General features: G+C 46.7%; 1 protein-coding gene across 8 annotated transcripts in view; it reads left to right on the top strand.

Moving 5' to 3' along the window:
- Positions 1-8,966: 8,966 nt before the first annotated feature.
- Bin1 (bridging integrator 1) overlaps positions 8,967-19,052 on the top strand; it is a 59,871-nt gene continuing 49,785 nt past the window's right edge. For all 8 annotated transcript variants that reach the window (XM_042685147.1, XM_042685153.1, XM_042685152.1 and 5 more), the window contains exon 1: positions 8,967-9,142. In XM_042685147.1, coding sequence (XP_042541081.1) covers positions 9,059-9,142 — 84 coding nt within the window. In that variant the 5' untranslated portion in view covers positions 8,967-9,058. The remainder of the gene's footprint in view (positions 9,143-19,052) is intronic.

A 19,052-nucleotide genomic window follows, 5' to 3' on the forward strand; every position in this document is an offset into this window, starting at 1 on the left:
TACCTCTGCAAATACCATACTTTAGTCAGTTTGATTGTGTACATAGGCATATCTGAAGGTATTTTACAGAGTTCTTTCTTTATTCCTTTTATTACATATCTGGTGTGCTGTTCCGAAGCTCTCCCTCAAGTGTCAAACTGTAAAATGAATGGAGAGAGGAATGGTGGGTGAATACAACCCCTCCCTGACAAAACATGTTCCAACTTTCTTGCATTCATTATGTTAAATTGTAAGTTAGCTGTTCAAAGGAGTTACACCACTGGAATCCTCTTCTGTATATACTATACTTTAGTCAATTTGTTTGTGTATGATCCTGAACATGTTTTCACATGTTTATAGTTTGGCTCTAACTTCTATGTATGGGAAAAAAACATGTGTCATTCATCTCTCTGAGCTTGACTTATTTCATTTACTATAATTTTTCCAGGTCTCATCCATTTTCCTGTAAATGACATATTATTCTTCCTGACAGATGACTAAAATTTCATTTCATAGCAAATTTTCTTAATCCATTCATCCATTGTAGAACTGTTTTTATAACTTGGCCATGGTAAATAATGCAGCAATGAACATAGGCATACAAGTGTCTTTATTGTATTATGACTTGTAATCTGTTGGGTAAATATCCAAGAAGAGGTAGTTTTATGTTGTTTTGTGAGGAATCTCCAAACTGCCTTACATAGTGGTTGTGCTAGTTTACATTCTCACCAACAATAGGTCTTTTCTTCACTGCCTCCCTCCCCTCCTCTGCCCAATCCCTGAAGGCATTTGTTGCTGTTCATATTCTTGATGATAGCCATTCTTGGGGGAGGGGGATGTGAAGAAAAGCTAGTTGTTTTGATTTTCATTTCTTTCATGGTGTATGTATGTATATATACATGTATGTATGTATACATGTATGTATGTATATATTTATGCTGGTACTAGAGCTTGAAATCAAGGCCTGGGTGCTGTCCACTCAAGGCTAGTACTCTACCACTTGAGCCACAGTTCTACTTCAAGCCTTTTGCTGGTTAACTAGAGAAAAGAATTTCCTGCCCGATTTGGCTTCCAACTGCAATGTACATAGCTCAGCTTCCTGAATACTTGACATTATAGGCACAAGACATTGGCTTTTTTATGTATTTATGTATTTCTTTAACAAACTGCTTTTCATGATCAACTTATAACAATTCCTTACACATTCTGAATACAGTCCTTTGTTAGATGGAATAATTTTATCTGGTGATCACCTCTTCATTTGCATAATGCTATTATTGGAAGGGAAATCTTTGAAAAACTTGAAATCCCATTTATGGACTATCATAGTAGCTCAACATTCACATTATAGATAAATCAAAATTTATAAATTTACTTATTTAACCAACTCATACATTAATATTGGCTTCAATATTTCATTATTTTACTTGTCCTGAGAATCATCACTATACTTATCACTAATTTACTAATTACTTATTTTTATAATTGCTAGTTTACTAGTTACTAATTATTACTACTAGTTAGCTTATTACTCTAATACAGGGTTTCAGATGCATCTCAGGCTTTAAAAATATTATTATCTGCTGGGTGCCAGTGACTCACGCCTGTAATCCTAGATACTGAGGAGGCTGAAATCTGAGGATTGTGGTTCAAAGCCAGCCTGGGCAGGAGAGTCCGTGAGACTTTATCTCCAATTAACCACCAGAAAACCGGAAATGTCGTTGTAGCTCAAGTGGTAGAGTGCTAGCCTTGAGCTAAGGAGCTGAGGGACAGTGCCCAGGCCCTGAGTTTAAGCCCCATGACCAAACAACCAACCAACCATCCAACCAACATATCTTTAAGTAGTTGCACAACGGGGTTACCATTCAACAAATCAGTTTATGAAAGTAATACAGCTTAATTGATGCCACCCCCTACATCATTCTTCCGCTTCCCTTCCAGCCGTACCTTTTCCCTCAATTTTCTTAATTTTGTAGGATACGCATTAAATTTTATGACTGCATCCCTCATTCCTCTCTTCATTTGTCTACCTACCTCTCCTGTACTACCTCCTCCTACCTATCAAGTACCTGTTTTCTGGGAATCATTTTGTTGGACTGTGAGTTACCCTTGTTAAGGAATTATACCATTTGAATTTTCCACTGAATATACTATATTTCAGTTAATACATTGTGTACACAAACATGCAACCCCAAAGTGTTTATTAGCACATTTATAAATTAGGTTTAGCATCCACATATGACAGAAAACATTTGTCCTTTGTCTTTTTGACAAGGACAGATTGGCCTGACTTATTTAACATGATTTTTTTCCCCTAAGTCTTTCCATTTCTTTGCCAATGATGTAATACCACTCTTCTTAAGAGATGAGAAAAATTCCATTGAATATATATACCTGGCTTTTGTTATATACCCTGAAACAGCTTTACAAAGGATTCTAGTGTCTTATAAATGAAATGCAGATTCCAAGAACCAAGGAGTCCTCATCCCAGAGTTTATTAACATGTACATAGATTAATGAAACTCTAGAACATTTCAAAACACACTGTGTAATCCTATCTCTGTTCTTTGTTTAGTCGGTCATGTTTTGGGATAGATACAGAAAGATAATTATCGTACATTTCCAGTGAACATTGCCCGACTGGGATCTTACTTTCTATAGGAACTAAGAAGTGATTTATTGAAGGAGTGCAGGACAAAGGGTTGTTTGCTTTTCTGCACCTCTGTTTACCTGTCTGTAAAGCTGGCAAAGGTCAGCCTTCAGTGTCTCTTTAAAAGTATGAGCTACATGCTGGGCTGGGAACTGGATATCATAATAATAGCTACCAGTGAACAAGTTCCCATAGCCGGAGGCCAAGGCAGCTTAAGTTTACTTCAACAACAGTCTGGCCTGGTATTACTGCTTTCTATAAAAGAAGCAAATAGTAGCCACTGGAGACTAAGCTTCAACCCATGAACTTTTGTGAGATATAATCATAACACACTGGATAATTAGAGGTGAAAGAGGCAAGATGCAGACATGAATGGGATCAAGTTCCCAAGCAATAGTGTTCCTTCTGTCTCTCTTTGTTCCCATCTCTCTTTTCTTGATCTCAATTTTAGAGCCCTGAGCCACATGATGAATACTGATGGAGCCAGTGCTTCTGACCCTAAGACTGACATGTTGTCTTTTGGTCCATTACTTTTTAGGCATACCACAGACTGTTCAGGGGTTAGCATATGCAGGATCTCAATATGCAGGGGAAAAACACAGACAAGTTGTCATCTTGATTTTTTTTGTTCTTGGAGACTCAATTTTCTAGAATCAAAAGGAAAGAATCCATTTATTTATTGCTAGAAACTTTGTTAACATTCTCAAGGGCTAATTGGTAGCTAGTAACTGATCCACTAAGTAAGTATCCCTGTTGGGCTTATGGTCACTGAGACTGATTGAGAGAGAGCTTTCCAGGTGATTCTTAGAATGGTAATCTACCATCTCTACAAGAATCACTTCAAAAACAAACAAACAAGCAACCAAATTAGACAGGCCTGGGGAGAATGGACATGTCTGGGGAAGGAGAGATATAGGGGGAAAAAGCATTTATGAATGATCAGTACCAACCCAATAACAGACTGAATTACAAGTCCCTATCTCAAGTCCCTTATTAACTTCTACCTCTAGCCTGGAATACTCTTGGTTTGTGCCTACTTTCCTTGTGCAATGATTTTTCCCTTTCACTCAAAATGTTCCAGTTTGGACACTCCTTATCTATACAGATAGGCAAGATAGACTAGCTTGAAGCTATCTGTAAAATTAACTATGTGTTAGGGTTATCTCTCAGAATGAGAGACATATACTAATGGCATATTGGTCTTATCTCTTTATTATAAGAGTTCTCAAATTGGATTTAGCATAAAAAATATGCTGTGGCTCAAGTGGTAGAGTGCTAGCTTTGAGCAAAAAAGCTCAGGACAGCTCTGAGGCCCCTAGTTCGGTCCCCAGGACCAGCACACACACACACACACACACACACACACACGCGCGCGCGCACCCCAAAAAGTTTCTGCACATAAAAGAAATGTAAATCAAAGCAACATTGAGATTCTATCTCACCCCAGTTAGACTGAGAATTGAACAACAACAAATGATGTGGGGATAAAGGTACTGTTGGTAGTAATGTAAACTAGTATAATCGTTTTAAATGGTGAGATGGGGGTTTCTCAGATAACAAAACAGAATTTTCCTAAGACCCAGCCATAACATTCTTGGGTATCTACACAGAACATTAAAAATCAGGATACTGGAAAGATACTTGCACATTCTTATATGTTGCTGCACTATTCTCAATAGCCAAGTTATGGAAACAGTCCAGATACCCTACAATAGATAAGTTTATAAAAAATGTGGTATGTATACACAATGGAAATTTACTCATCCATTAGAGAGAATAATATTATGTCATTTGCAGGGAAATGGATGGATCTAAAACAAACCAAATCATGTTAAGAGAGGTAAACCAAGCTCAGAGAGACAGTGGCACAGGTTTTATCTCCTATGTGGAAGTGAGAGCCAAAATACAACTGGACATGAAATATAAATGGACAACTTATATAGGGCTCTAGGCATTCACAAAGAAACAAACTAAAGGAAGATAATTTAGAGGAATAACCTAAAGGTATACCTCCTGTGAACATCTAAAATACTATTGATCAAAACAAAGTCCAAGAAATGGGAACATATTTTTTGTTGTTGTGTTTAAGTGGGGCAAAAGAGGGGCATAGAAATGGAGGGAGGAATGGTGAACAAATGCAGTCATGGTATTCAAAATACACTATGTAAAAAATGAACTGTGTAACTTGTGGGCAGAGATAGGAGGGAAAAAATGGGGGAAAGCAAAGGAAGGGGTGACCTTGCCCAAGAAGAATTGTACTCATTACCTGATTTATGGAATGGTAACCCCCTCCCCGTATGACACCTTAATAATAGAATAAAATTATATTTAAAGTCAAGTGTATTAAAAACAAGCAAGTAAACAAATAAAGAAATGTCATTCTTCAAAGCAGGCTTGCTCTGAGCTTGAACTTACTCTTTCTACTCTACCCCGTGTGGTTTCCTGCATAACGTCCTGGAGAAATGAGTTTCCTCATTTCAACTTGCATTTTTAAAAAATACAATACTAGGATTGTGTCTTGATTTTATTTTACCATTTTCATTAACATTTTCATATAATTTACTTGGACTCTTCAGTTCCTAGTACCCTTCCCATTCCTCTCCTCCCTTCTGCTGCTTCTTCCCTCCAGACAGGTTTGTGCATGTGCGTGCTCTCTCTCTCTCTGTCTCTCTGTCTCTCTTTCTCTTTTCTTTGTACCTCTAGTAGGGCTTGAATTCAGGGTCTGGATGCTTATCTCAGCTTTTTTGTTTAAAGCAAGTGCTCTACCACTGGAGCCACAGCTCTGTTTCCAGCTTTTGGGGGTTAACTGGAGATGAGTCACAGACTTTCCTGCCTGGGCTGGCTTTGACCCACTAACATCAGGTGACAGTCCCCCTTTTATATTCATGTCCAATCATCATCATCATCATCATCATCATCTTCATCATCATCATTTTAGCAAAAAACATGTAATAGATTGCTTTTTGAGCACATTTCTATCTAATGACAAAAAGAGGTATATAGTTTGGCAAATAAAAAAAGTAAGAAGCAGAAAACAACAAAAACAAATCCTATTCTTAGCTGCTCCACTCAGAGATGACAATCACATTTTGAATAGTAGCTGGCCTTATTCTTATGTATAATATTCTTAGTATAATATCTGGCATTATTGTATGAATGCCAAAAAACTTCCCACACATTATTGTTTTGGTGAACATCCATAAATAGCACTGTCATAGTTTAAACACTCAGCATTCAGATGGTAATATTTAGGATATTTTCAGTGGTTTAAATAATGTGGCGAACATCTTGGTGGTCAAAAGTGTATTAAAAGCCAGGTGCTGGTGGCTTACACATGTAATCCTAGCTACTCAGGATGCTGAGATTTGAGGATTTCGGTTCATAGCTAGCCAAGCAGGAAAGTCCATGAGCCTATTGTCTCCAATTAACCACCAAAAATCCAAAAGTAGCATTGTGGCTCAAAGTGCTAGAGTGCTAGCCTTAAGCAAAAAAGAGCTCAGGGACAGCACCCAGGCCCTGACAGACAACAACAATAACAACAACAACAACAACAACAACGTTTGTTAGAAACTTAACATTATTTCCAGAATTTGAGTTTATAGCACTATTAGTATATGTCTTTTTTGGTGATTTTGATCCTTTTTGTTATTGTGCCAGTATTGGGAGTTCAACTGAGTCTTACATCCACACTTGTTTATTTTTCACTCATAACTAGCATTTTTCCATTTGAGCCACACTTCCAAGTCTAGCATTTTTGCTGGCTAACTGGAGAAAGAGTCTTGCAGACTTTTCCTCAGCTTAGCCTTGAACTGAGATTTTTAGTTCTCAGCTTCTTGAGTACTTTAGATTACAGGCATTGGCCACTGGTACCTGGCTTGACTATATTATTTGAAGTTCAAAAATTTAATTTTTATGTACTTCAGAACAACCTTTAAAATATATATATGTATTTTATATATCCTCCAATGCTTTTGTGCTTAGGAAAGCCTTCCTAACCTAAAAATCAGATCAAGAATCACTTTCTTTTAAGATAGAGCTTTGGTTCTTTTTATAAAGGCAGTATGTCATATTACAGGGTATTTAGGAAATTAAAGGACAAAAATCAGCCATACTATCTTGACCTTAGGCATCTATATCCTTTCTTGATGTGTAGTTCCTCTGAGCCATTGAGCTGGAGCATTCAACTTACTTTTGTGTGGCTGTACAGATAGTTCAAGTACATTGTCCTGGCTTCCCATCATTTATCACATTATGTTCCTATTTCTGCATAATCTCTGCAATGGTTGCTTTAAATATTATTCAATGGCCCTCCGGTCCCTGTACTGTCATTTCTGATCTTACCCTGCTAATGAATATTTCTGTTGCTTTCAATTTTTTTGTTGAGCATTTTATTTTAAAACACCAAAGTCCAGCATAGCACGATCCCCTACTGTTCACAGGGGCTGACTGTAATAGGATTTGACGTCTGCTCCTTTCTTATTTTTCTCTGAGGGGTGTTAGAAGAAATCACTTTGAGTGGATGGTTGACAGTCATCAAACTACAAGAAAGAGATTGTGGGGCAAAAGCATGCGGAACTTTTTAGGAGAAAGCTGCAATAGAAGCCCAGGGTATTTGGGGTACTCACAAATGGGGCATGAGCTTTTGATAGTTTTGACAGAACGTTTTCTATGCTTAGCTTTTGCAAGGGCTGGCTCTCAGCTTGTCATTTGTTTATTCATGCTGCTCTCAATACTGACTGACTGCTGAGCCTCAGTCTATCTTTTTGCAGAATAGAATAGGCTGGAAGAGAGTCCAGAGTTGCCTATCCAGGAGTAGCCAGGGGATATACAGGAGACCCTCCCAGAGAAGAGACAGGGGCCTTTGTGAATTCAAGTAGGAACTTTTGGGCCTTAAGTTGCTGTTTGTACACTGGGCTTGCTGGGAGGCCTGAAAGAGACCTTGTTCCTTTATGAACCTTTTGTCCTCAGGTTGCCTCTGCTCTTTTGAATGTGTGGAGGTCCCACAGGTGACAGCCCTGGCTTTTGTCTATGTGCTAATCAGGGGCACTAGGAGAATTAGGAGCACAGTGCCTCCAGTAGAATGCACCTCTGTTCAGCACAGCACACAGCTCCTAAGACACTTCCAACGCATCAAAGTTCCCTAACATCCTTTGACCCCTAATAGGTTTCTGGGTAGTGGGGATTGGGATCAGCACACTGTTCACACCTATTACATTTGGCTCTCCCTTTCTGCCATTTTGTAATTCAAGATAAAACATATTTAGGGTTAAAAACTGCATCTGTATAGAAAAAGATATAGGGTTTTTCTTGGTATAATTCCCTAAACAACACAACTATTTACAGGGCATTTGCGTGTTTATGTGTTATATGTCATGCAGAGACTATTGAGAGTACTCAGGAAAATAAGTGTAGGTTATATGCAAATACATGTCTCTTTATATAACGGAACTTGAGCATCCACGAGTTTGGTACCCGCTGGTGGCCTGGACCCAATTCCTTTCCAAGAGATAGAATTTATGATGTGTCATTGGTTTGCTGGCAAACCTTCTCCTGTAATAACGAGGAGAGAAGGAATTAGGAGATGACGATGCAGCAGCAGTGAACAGCAATGGAGAGCCGCGGTTTGTGAACAGGAAGCTCATCCCGGGCCTCTAGACCTCATTGGTACAATGGGACTCACAGTTACATCTGCCTCACAGGACACTGAGTGGGATAATGCATCTAAAGTCAGCGCCGTGCCGGGCACACGCGCAGCGCGCAGCAGTGGAGTGAGGTGGTGCTTATGATCCTTACAGGCTAACTGGGAAAACCAAGCGCCTGGTTGGCACTGGACTGGCAACGCGGAAAAAGACGAGGAGACGTGTGGCGGAGGGTCTGGGCTCCGGTGTTCCCGAGCTGCACACCTAGCCCTCGCTTTAGCTTAGATTTTCAGAACCACCCCTGGCCTCTAGCTGGTTCCCTCGGCATTCGGGAGGTGAAGGGGAGGAGGACCTAGCCCGCGCTGGATTCGGGATCAGGACTGCCGTGCGAGTCCCCGCCACTTGGCGGTGTCACGGGAGTCCGGGGAGCCCCGCGCGCCGCAGCAGCCCCAGGCGTCCGCACGTGCCGCGGTGCGCGCCCGCCCTAGGACTGGCCCTTTAAAAGGCAGGGTCTGGGCCCGAGGGGGCGGGTCGGGGGCCCGCAGACCGCAGCCCGGGCCCCGCCCCTCCTCCCGGCCCCCTCCCCCCCCTCCGCCCTCCCTCCCTCCCGCGGTCCCCGCGTCGCTCGCTCCCCCGCTCGCTCGCCGGGCGTACGCTCCGCCTCCGCCAGTCGGCTGGGCTGTCTGTGGCGCGGCGTGGAGCGGGAGCCGGGGCCGGGGGCTGGGAGCGCGGCGCGCACGGCCTCCCCGTGCAAGATCCGCGCCCGCCACCGGGCGAGACGGCCGCCGCGATGGCCGAGATGGGCAGCAAGGGGGTGACGGCGGGGAAGATCGCGAGCAACGTGCAGAAGAAGCTGACCCGCGCGCAGGAGAAGGTGAGCGAGCCGTCGGCCCCGGCCACCTGTCCCCGTACAGCCAGGCTCGGGCCCTGCCACCCCCGTCCGACGACTGCCGAGGGGCCTCCGGGCTGGGCCCCCCCTGCGCCGTGGACGCCCTCTCGGGCCCGCGCCCTCCGCCTCCCCGCCTGGGCCCGGGCAGGGCGCGCGCCGCCGCCCCCTCCCCCTCCCGGCCGCCGTGTACCGGCGCCGCTCCGTTGCGGAGAAGTGGCGGCTCCCAGGTTTCCTGGCTCACACGGGCAGCCCGGGCGAGGCCCGCGCCGGGGTGAAGGGAGCCTGTCCCAGCCCCGGGGCCATCTGCGCCCGGGACTCCCGGAGGCGACTTCCCCGCCCACCGGTGTCGGCGTCCACCGCGCTGTCCTTCCCACTGCGTCTTCACCTCCGTTCCCCGCAGGCTGAAGGAGGGATCCGGTTTCCTTTTCCGAGCGGTTCCTGCGGCCTGGAAGCTCCGCGCCCCTGCAGGAGGTCCCCCAGCCCCAGCCGGGGCTCCGCGTCTCCCGCGGCCCGGGGGGGGGGGGGGGGTGGCGGGCGCCGACTTCGGGAGCCCAGGACTGGCCGGGTGGGAAAGCTGGCCCACCCGAGGGGCGTGGAGGGCGCTGCGGGAAACCCGAGCTCTCCCAGCCCGGAGTGACTCCCGCCTGGCCAGGCGGGGGAGGGGAATTGAGCTTCCTGGGACACCCTGACTACGCAGGAAATACAGGGATTGGAGGGGTGAGGAGGGGGGCTCCCCGGGCAGCTTTGTATCCCAAGATCCCACAACACCTCTTGCTTTATTGAAATGGATCACGCCAGCTGCTGACGCCACTTCCCCTGCCAAGTCGGACTCTGAAATCTGAGATTGCAGAAATCTGTTAGGGTAGACCCCTAGTGTCCTTCCGAGCGGCTGGGTGGGGACGGAGTGGGGGGTGGGGTGGGGAGGGGAAGGGAATGGGCCTGTCCCCCCTCTCACTGCTGGCTTTGTGGTTGTTTATAAACAATGACTTTTACAGCTGAGACCTGCAGGCTCCCTAAGGATGCAGGCACGTGATGGGGGTGGGGGTGGGGGTGGGGGAAACCTTCCTCTGCGCCTCCCAGTCCTTCTGCTCTTCCTTGTGGTTTCTGGCTAAGGAGGTGGGTGAGTGTGGAGGAAGCACTTTTCTCCTAGCTCCAGATCTGGCCAGATTTCCCCACCCCCCAACCCCAGAGGGAAAGCTTAGAGCCTCACTAATGACTAGCTGGGGTTAGGAAGACTTCATACATCCAGCTTGTAAGGGTAGTAAGCAGAATGCAGACCCTTGCTCCTTATCTCCCTATGACTGGGTAATCTCTCTAGGTGCCTGGAGCCAACAGCCCTGGCCTATGCCTGTTTCTTCCTCCTAAGAAGAAGGAGGTGAATGAGAATCCACAGCTAGCTGAGACCAGTTCCCTGCCCCCAGTCCACTGATCCTCTCCTCTCTGCTCCTGGTGGGTCCCCTCTGGCTCATTGCTGTATCCCTTCCTTGTAAGTGGTCAAGTATCCCTGGCTCACTGAGCTATCATCCCTCCCTGTTCAGTCCCTCTTTGTGGCCTTGGACAGTTGGCTGACAGCTGGTGGGGTATGGATGACGTTGGCTGACAGCTAGCCTGCCTGAACTTCATGGAACTGCAGTTGCTGAGTGTCACAGCTGCTCTCTCATGGGCAGTAGTTAGGGAGCCTCCCATGCCTTGCCCATGCCAAGGCAGCATGACAGGCGTTCTGGCTGTCTTTGAAATTGCCTGCCTTCCATCTCCTCCCTTCTTGGCTAGTTTCTCCTGTTCTTAGGAATCCCATGTTTCCCCAGCTCTTCCTCTTCTAGTCTTCCTTCTTAGAATCTGCATTTGTCATAGCCTGGGTATACTAACTGGGCTGCCTCCTCAGCATCTTCTGGTGTGCTCAGTCCAACTCTCACTGTTAATGGGACTTCAGTCCTACATCTTAAACACAGTCTTGACATTATACCCATCTTGCCTTGGTTGAATCTGTGAGTTTCTGTTTCCCAGTTGTCACAGGAGGGCATTCTTTGACCAAGTAGAGGAGCAGCTTTCATAGAAGGCCTGGAGAGCATTTAATGGAAGGTCCAGAAAACATTTTTGAGGAAGTGTCTTCATCCTTTATCTTTTGTTCTCCCCCTATCTAACTAGATTTCTACTGAGCTCAAACCTATACTGAGACTCAGTGGATAAAGCATAGTCCACCTTGGGGGTGCCATGGACCCTGCTCTCATGTTCCTCTATTGATCCTAGGTTGTTACCCCTTGATCCATCTCTTCACCTACTGGTCTAGGTAGGTCCATGTGTGTGTACTTAAGTCTTGCACCTGTTCCCAGCAGGGTCTTAGTGAATGGTTATGAACAAAGGAGGGCATTTGAGGCCTTGGCTTGGGAGGTCTGGCACAGGCCTGTGGGTATGTATTTGGGTTCTGTGCTAGTTCATTGTCCCTTGTTAATCAACTCCTGCCTGGACACTTGCTGAGTGCCTCCTCCTAGGCCTGGCCTCTCCCTTACATGCTGTGTCAGGCAGCAAGCATGTGGCTCTAGCCTATATAGTACTTTTTCTTGTAAACTCCCCTACTCTTGCTGTGGCCTCTCAGCTGCCTCCAGAGTGCATTCCTGGAGCTTGGGTCTGTGGGTGCCATGAGATCATCTTCTCATTGCGTTTGGCACATCAGACCCTCTATAAATGACTGTGTCCATTTTTGGGCCTTAGAAGGATGGCTGGGCAAAGCCAATTTAGGGTGGGGCCTGGGTCAGATGACAGAGAGGATTAGAGATTGGTGAGCTGGGTCCCTTGGGGGATGGAATGGCTAGGGAGAAGGACAGCTGGGAAGGGGAGGGGTTGGAATCTGGCCTGTTGGCTCCTGACATTCCACAGCCCAAGAATCCTTGGGGGGAGTGTGTAAGAGAGTCTGGGTTTTGTTCTGGTGGGACTAGGTAGGGGCTGAGTATGAGAAGGCCCAAGCAGGGGTGGGAGTGTGCACTTTGTTTTCCCCTGGACAGCTGTCTCTGAGCATGCCGGGAGTGTTGCAGGCTGAACAGTGGGAAGCACCAGCTGGGAGGAGAGGGCCCAGGGCAGTAACTGCGCAGCACCGTGCTACATGCTGAGCAGACACTCAAGTAATGGGCAATGCGTTTATTTATAGGATCCTGACACATGGAAGTGCACCATGTTCCTCTGCATGGTCAAGGTCTCCTCACGAAGTAGCAGTGTGAGCCTCCTCAGTTTGAGCTGGGCCTGTGCACAAAAATCTATCCTTGTAGCCATTTTAAGGTTACCTGGGCTATCCTGAAGAACAGTGCACATTGCTCTTTCAAAAGAGGGGGCAGCCAAGCGCCAGTGGCTCTCGCCTGTAATCCTAGCTACTCAGGAGGCTGAGATCTGAGGATCACGGTTCAAAGCCAGCCTGGGCAAGAAAGTCTGTGAGACTCTTATCTCTAATAAAGACCACTAGAAAACAGGAAGTGGCACTGTGGCTCAAGTGGTAGACTGCTAGCCTTGAAGCTGAAGAGCTGAGGGACAGCGCCCAGACCTAGAGTTCAAGCCCCATGACCGACAAAAAAAAGTGGGGTGGGGGCTGCTAGGGTACTAGCCTTACCACCTGCCTTTCTGATGGAGCTAGGAACCGACCTGGATCACTGATTTGTATGTGCCTCTCCCTCTTCTCAGGCTCCAGTACAGACTTAGGGAGATGGGCATGGGAGGTTGGAAGTGAAGTCTCTGGACCTCTCCTAAGTCCCTGTGGGCCTGAGGTCTGCTGGCTTGTGCAGGTGGAAGCCAGGTATAGCTGCTTTGTGCAGAGAGTCAGACCACAGGGAGCCTACTAGAGTTCAGGGAAGGAGAAGAGATCTAGGAGGCCAGGTATGAGCCAGGTGTTTATGGGGAGATATACTAGTGAGGGTGCCAGCTCCCAGAAGGAGAAAGGGTAGCTGGAAACAGACCAGATTTAACAGTCTTGAATAAATCAGGATTTCTCTGAGAAGCTAAGGCTTGGGCTCTTCACACTGGATCATCTTGACCTACTGGTTCCTTACAAGTTGGGTGGTTGGGACAGAAGCAGGACACTGCTTTCCTCTGTCTCTCAGAGCTTCTGTGACAGAAGAAGGCAGAGTCTCACATGACTATTCTGCCATGAGGTTCTAGAATCCTAGCATCTTACCTTTTGCTTTCGGTCTTGTGTCCTGCACATCACCGCGAGTGACAGAGAGTGGCGGGAACTCTGGGTCCCCTGACTGGCTGAGGGAACTCAGGCAAAGGCAGCATTTCCTGAGCCCTATTTCATGCATGAACTGAGATAATGATGGCTTTTCTTCATGTGTGTGTTGGGCAAAAGAAAGTGTTTGACAGGTGCCTGGAGCACAGCAAATGCTCACTAAATGCCAGCTGTGTGGGCAGACCAGCACCACAGAGCATCACTCACATATGTCTCTCTCTTCAACTCCTCTCCCTGGGAGTGTCCATTACAGGCCTCTGTAGACAGCTAATCCCTGCTGAGCCCTTAGCTGATCAGGGCTTAGGATGTTGTCATAGCCCCAGGCCGAGTGCATGTAAGTGAATGTGTGTATGAGTGTTTGAGCATGTGTGTGCTCTGTGTGTGTGTGTGTGTGTGTGTGTGTGTGTGTGTGTGGTGAGTGGGTGGTGATCTGAAGAGGTAAAAGGCTAGAAATTGAATCAAACTGCCTGGGGATAAATCTTGACTCTGTGCATGAAGGTTTCCTTCTTCTCTAGTCTTTACATTTCATCCCCATAAAGAGGTGATGGGGTTTGTGCATGCACTTATTTATCCACACAGTGTTGAGTGGGGATACAGGAATGAATAAAGCATGCTGTGGCCCTGGCATCTGGCTGGAGAGCTGGTCAATCCCCAAGTTGCTATGGTGGTAAGTCATTAGAGGGGTGGGGAAGCAAGGGCTTGTGCCGTGTGTGAGAACCACCTGTGTGGGGCTGAGGATTCAGATGTGATCTGAGGCATGGGTCAGTAGTCTTCAAAGCTCGGGTCTCCAGGTGAGAAGGCACCTCAGAGGGAGGAAGGGATTTCTATTAGATGTTGGTGAGGTGTGAGTTTCTGTAGCTGCCTTTTGGCTAAGTTTCATTTGGTACGGAAAAATGTAAGAAAACAGGTTCTAACCCTAAAACCACTGTGACAGCATAGGCCTGGGTATATGTGCAGGATATTAGTTCAGGATCAGGCAGGCAGGAGCTTTTTCAAGAATGGAGGAAGTGACACTGAAGGAACTAGGAGGAAGATGCCAAATATGGGCTAGACTAGAGATGGCCACCTGCGAGATTCTACACTGAGCAGTGACTCCTGGACGTGGAATGGCCTGGTGCAGAGAACTGGCAATGAGCCCCTTCCCACACATTAAAAAAAAAACTGTCTGTTTATCTGTCTGTCTATCTATCTGTCTGTCTGTCTAATTTCTGTCAGTTTCGGGGCTTGAATTCAGAGCTTGTTTTCTCAGGACTTGTGCTGTATCACTTTGAACCATGGCTTTACTTCTGGTTTTCTGGTGGTTAATTGGAGACAAGAGTTTCACAGACTTTCCTGCCCCAGAGCTTATCCTCCTGAGTAGCTAGGATTATAGGCGTGAGCCACCAGTATATGGCTTCTAATTTATTTTTTATTATCTTTAAGTAGTTGTACAAGTCAATTTATAAGTACATTGCCTCTTGATCAGTGTCACTCCTTCCAACATTCCCTCTCATCTTTCCCAACTCCACCAATATCATCAAGTTATGTCTTCCCATACATTCTTCATCTTGGGCTGTTTGCTTCTCTGCCAACCCGGGCCACAGTGAAGACGAAAGGAAAGATGCAAAGAAGGCTGCCAGCCTAGGCAGGATCCTGGAGCCACCAGAGGATTCAACCTATGCTGTGCTCTATCCATGGAAGGGCCACCCCTCATGGGAATGCCTGGCATCTGCCTTCTGCCCCTCCCTAGGAGGCTGCCACTTCCTAACAAGGCCACAGGGTTATGTACCTGCCAAGGACTGGCAGGGGTCAGGACTGGGGAGCCAAGAAGAGAAAGTGGCAGGCTCTTCCTGTCCCCAGGGAAGCTTTGTCAAGCATTAACTGAATAATAATAGACATGGGTTACTACATACCTGCGGTTTATTAGCACTTCTGGAAACAGGTGAACCCTTTTCTGCCCAGGTGTGTGATTTTTCCACAGACTGTCTGAACCCACTGTCAGAGTTACTACCTCTCTTGTGGTTTGGCCTCAGTGGAAGTCTTGGACCCCCCAAGACTCTTCCCTTTTAATAAGACTTGGGGATCCCTCCATGTCCACTTGGTGTCCAGGTGGGTCTGCATTTTGGGCTATGTGGTAGACTGTGGATGATTGAAGGTCTGGAGTCTCCAGAAGGATTACAGAACTGGTTCATGAGCGCAAATGAGGGATGGACAAAATGGAGTGTGTTTTCCCAAATAATAAAAACTATACACATTTTATTTCATTTAAAGAAATACTAAAAAAATTATTATCAAGGAGTAGTACAAAGGGATTACAGTTCCATAAGTCAGGTTATCAGTACAATGCCAAAGAAATATTCTTTAAAAAGTAGGTGAGATTGATTGGAACACATTATAAATGTGGAAATGCAACAATGAGAACACCCCTCTCCACCCATTTAATCAACCGAAGCTATTAGAAAATAGTAAATAGTTTTTCTTCTTTTGTTTTGTATGTGCTGGTACTAGGGCTAGAACCCAGGGTTTCAAACTCTCAATTGGCTTTCTTGCTTGTGGTTGATGTCTACCACTTGAGCCATGCCTTTAGTCTGGAATTTTGGCTAGTTAATTGGAGATGGAATCTTGTCAACTTTTCTGTTGGGCTGGTTTTGAATTGTGATCCTCAGATCTCAAACATTCTTTATTCTGAAATTATGGCCTGTCTGCTTTTGCTTCCATGTTTTGCTATAATATTTTATGAAATTATGGTATTGCTAGATGTTTAAAAATATTCTTAGAGAAGAAATAGACTTGCAGCCAAGCGCATACGTAGGGAAGACTTCGTGGTGTGGGTCTGCTGCTCTTTATTTCTTCCCACTCCCCCCTGTGGCCAGGGCAGAACTCTGCCTTCTCCAGTCACTGGGACAAACACATTTCCAGCTTGGCACACAGTAGGTTCTCTGGGTAGATAATAATGTTTTGATATCTTGCAGATATGAAAATTCTCCAATGTTCCAGGGCCTTATATAAATTATATACTTTATGTCATCTCTCTAGATGACTTATAATCCCTTATATACTGTGTCCATGATGAATGAAATTGTCATACTGTATTGTTTAGGACATATGATGAAAACAACAGTACATGTTCAGACACAATTTTTCCTTTTGAATATTTTCCATGTGCATTGTGTTGAATCTACAGATGCAGATACAGCGGGCTGTAGGCACCATGAACAGCTTCTTCAGACACAGCACTGATGACTGGCAGAAGCCTCAGAAATCCTCTGAATGTCAGGATAGGAGGGAGAGGCAGGGATACTGCAGTGGCAGGGATTTGGGTTGGAGTTAGACTAGAGAGAGTGATTCTACCCTGAGGTGATCCAGTCCCTGCCCCCATCCCCAGCTGTCTCCCCAGTCAGACCAATAGTGTGATAAGTAGACAGCCCAGGGCTGTCTACTTCCACTGGTGGCTGGGGAATGGGGTTCATATGGTTGGCCAAGGGCCTGCTGGGGAGTCCTGCCTGGATTTAGGCCAGCTGACAAAAAGGGCTTGGCTTAAGTCCTCTGCAGAGGGTTGTCCCCTAAGTGACAGGTATCGGGGTATGCTCACTAAGGATCCGTGTTCAGTGTGATTTGCTGGACCGGAGAAGAGGTTACTGTTAGAGCTAGTGAGCCTCTGCCCGCAGACATTGCCCTTAGATTCTTCGTAGAGCCCCTTTTCTCTTCTTCCTGGGTCTGCACCTTCACCGGAGTCCCTGACCCAGATCCTGTATGTCAGAGCAGATGGGGTGGGATTGGAATCACAGCACAGAGTAGGGGGAGGGTGGGCCCTAGAGCCTTCAGAGACAGGGCTTGGTGGTGCTGAAGAATGTCCTGGGTGTCCCAGGGAGTGGTTGGTTGTGCCTCTCATACCCCTTGGAAGAACAGTGAGCTACTGACATCTCGCTCTGCAGTGTGAGGGCTGTGTGTGGCTGAGCTGGCGGCCATCCTGGGGCGTGAGTGGGTGGCACAGGTGGCAGCTGCCTCAGGAGGTTGGGGAGGAATTCCACCTGCCAGACCTTCCAGAATACTGCAGCCTCCTCTTCTCAGAGCCCCCCCCCCCTCCCCAACACCTAGTATAGTCACGACCCCTTGCTCTGTTGGTTGAATTAGACACGTTGGAGGGTTGCAGCTCACTTGGGCAGAGGCTGTGGTGGTTTTATAATCTTGTTAGTTTTTTCATGTAGGCACCTGTGTGGATAGGATGCTGATCTGTTTATGCTAGTCCTGAGCAGAGATGGTTTTCCTCTCTGTCTCTGCCCTCTTCCTCAGACCTAGTGCCAGTGGATCCCAAGTCTGGGGGCCCAAGCAGCTGTGCACCAGGTCAGATCTCATACTCCTTCATCAGGGTGGGAGTCATGTATTTGGCAGCTGTGGGGCCCATATTCCCAAGGCCTGTTCACGGGGCTTAGAAAGTGTACATTGGATTGTGGTAGAGTGAGGTTTGAATCTGACTAGAAAGTCAGCAGAGACTAGACCACGGGTAGAACCTGTGTCCCTAGGCCACATTATGTAGGTCAGGCTCTTTCTTTCCTCAACTAATCTCCTTTGGTCTCCTAGTTTGGGTCAACTGTCTAGATTCTGAGTACTCAGACTGGGAAAGAAAGTCAATCTCTGATTCCCAGAGCATGTGACCTGGGCTAGAGTACAGTCTACCCATTTCTCAGAGGACACAGGGCCTGAGATAGAGTGAAGCAACTAATCTAGAGTCTACCTGTCAGCCTTGGGACAACAAGGGCTGAGTGATATTTGCTGTCGGAAGGGCCGGTAGACCTGGCATCCTATAACTCTTGTGTCATGTGCTTACCTGTTTCTTGGCTTCATGATCTAGAGTGAGTGATATGAAGAGAAAGTGACACTGATGGGCTGGGCAACAGGGTTGTCAGCTAGGAGGGCTAGCTATGGGTCTGTCCTCTCTAGAACCTCCCCCTATGGGACTGCTCTTGGCCCAGGTAGGCATGGGGCATCCATCCTTTAGTCAGAGTCCAAGAGGGTGCTCAAAGATCAAGTGGTCCTGCAGCTGTGGCCACCTCTAGTTGTAGGCTTAGACCACTGATGAGATTGTTGGGGTTCCCATTGAGGCCTGTGGCTAGGAGCTTTGCTGGGTCTTCAGGGCTGGAAGGGGGTTGGGATGACAGGAGAGCCTTTGCCAGTCCAGCCTCTTTTTCCAACAGCTGTGGTTGCTTTTTTTGGACCTTTGCTCAGCTCTCCCTCTCCCTGGGGCTTTGGTTAAGATGTCTGAGCCTTGAATCTGGGCCCACCATTGAGCCCTAGGGTCTGATTTTGTACCCAGAAGACCTGAAGCCACCTCTAGAGGATCCATACATCCCATTTCTATACATCCTGTTCAATATGGCTCTTGTTTTTCTGTCCCAAGCTGGTGTGAGCTCTCTTTTTCCACGTCATCTTGGGGACTGGACACAAGGGCTGGGATTGATGGGGTGCTGGCCTGGACCCAGGACCATTGGCAGGTGGGCAAGGGCAGAGAAGACTGAGTAGGAGGAAGGGGAAAAGTGCTGAGAAGCACTTTAAGGGGACTAGGGCTTTAACTTTCAGAGAAACAGGGAGTTGTCTTGTGGCCTGGGCACCTCTCTTACCCTCTCTGACTTTCTTCCAGTAAAAGTGGGAGGGTGATAGTTCCTGCCCCAGGGGTGTGTGTGAGGGTGAACTCACTCTGGGCCTGCT

This window comes from Dipodomys spectabilis, unplaced genomic scaffold (assembly GCF_019054845.1).
Source record: "Dipodomys spectabilis isolate Male_0828 unplaced genomic scaffold, ASM1905484v1 ptg000094l, whole genome shotgun sequence".
NCBI classification, from domain to species: Eukaryota; Metazoa; Chordata; class Mammalia; order Rodentia; family Heteromyidae; genus Dipodomys; species Dipodomys spectabilis.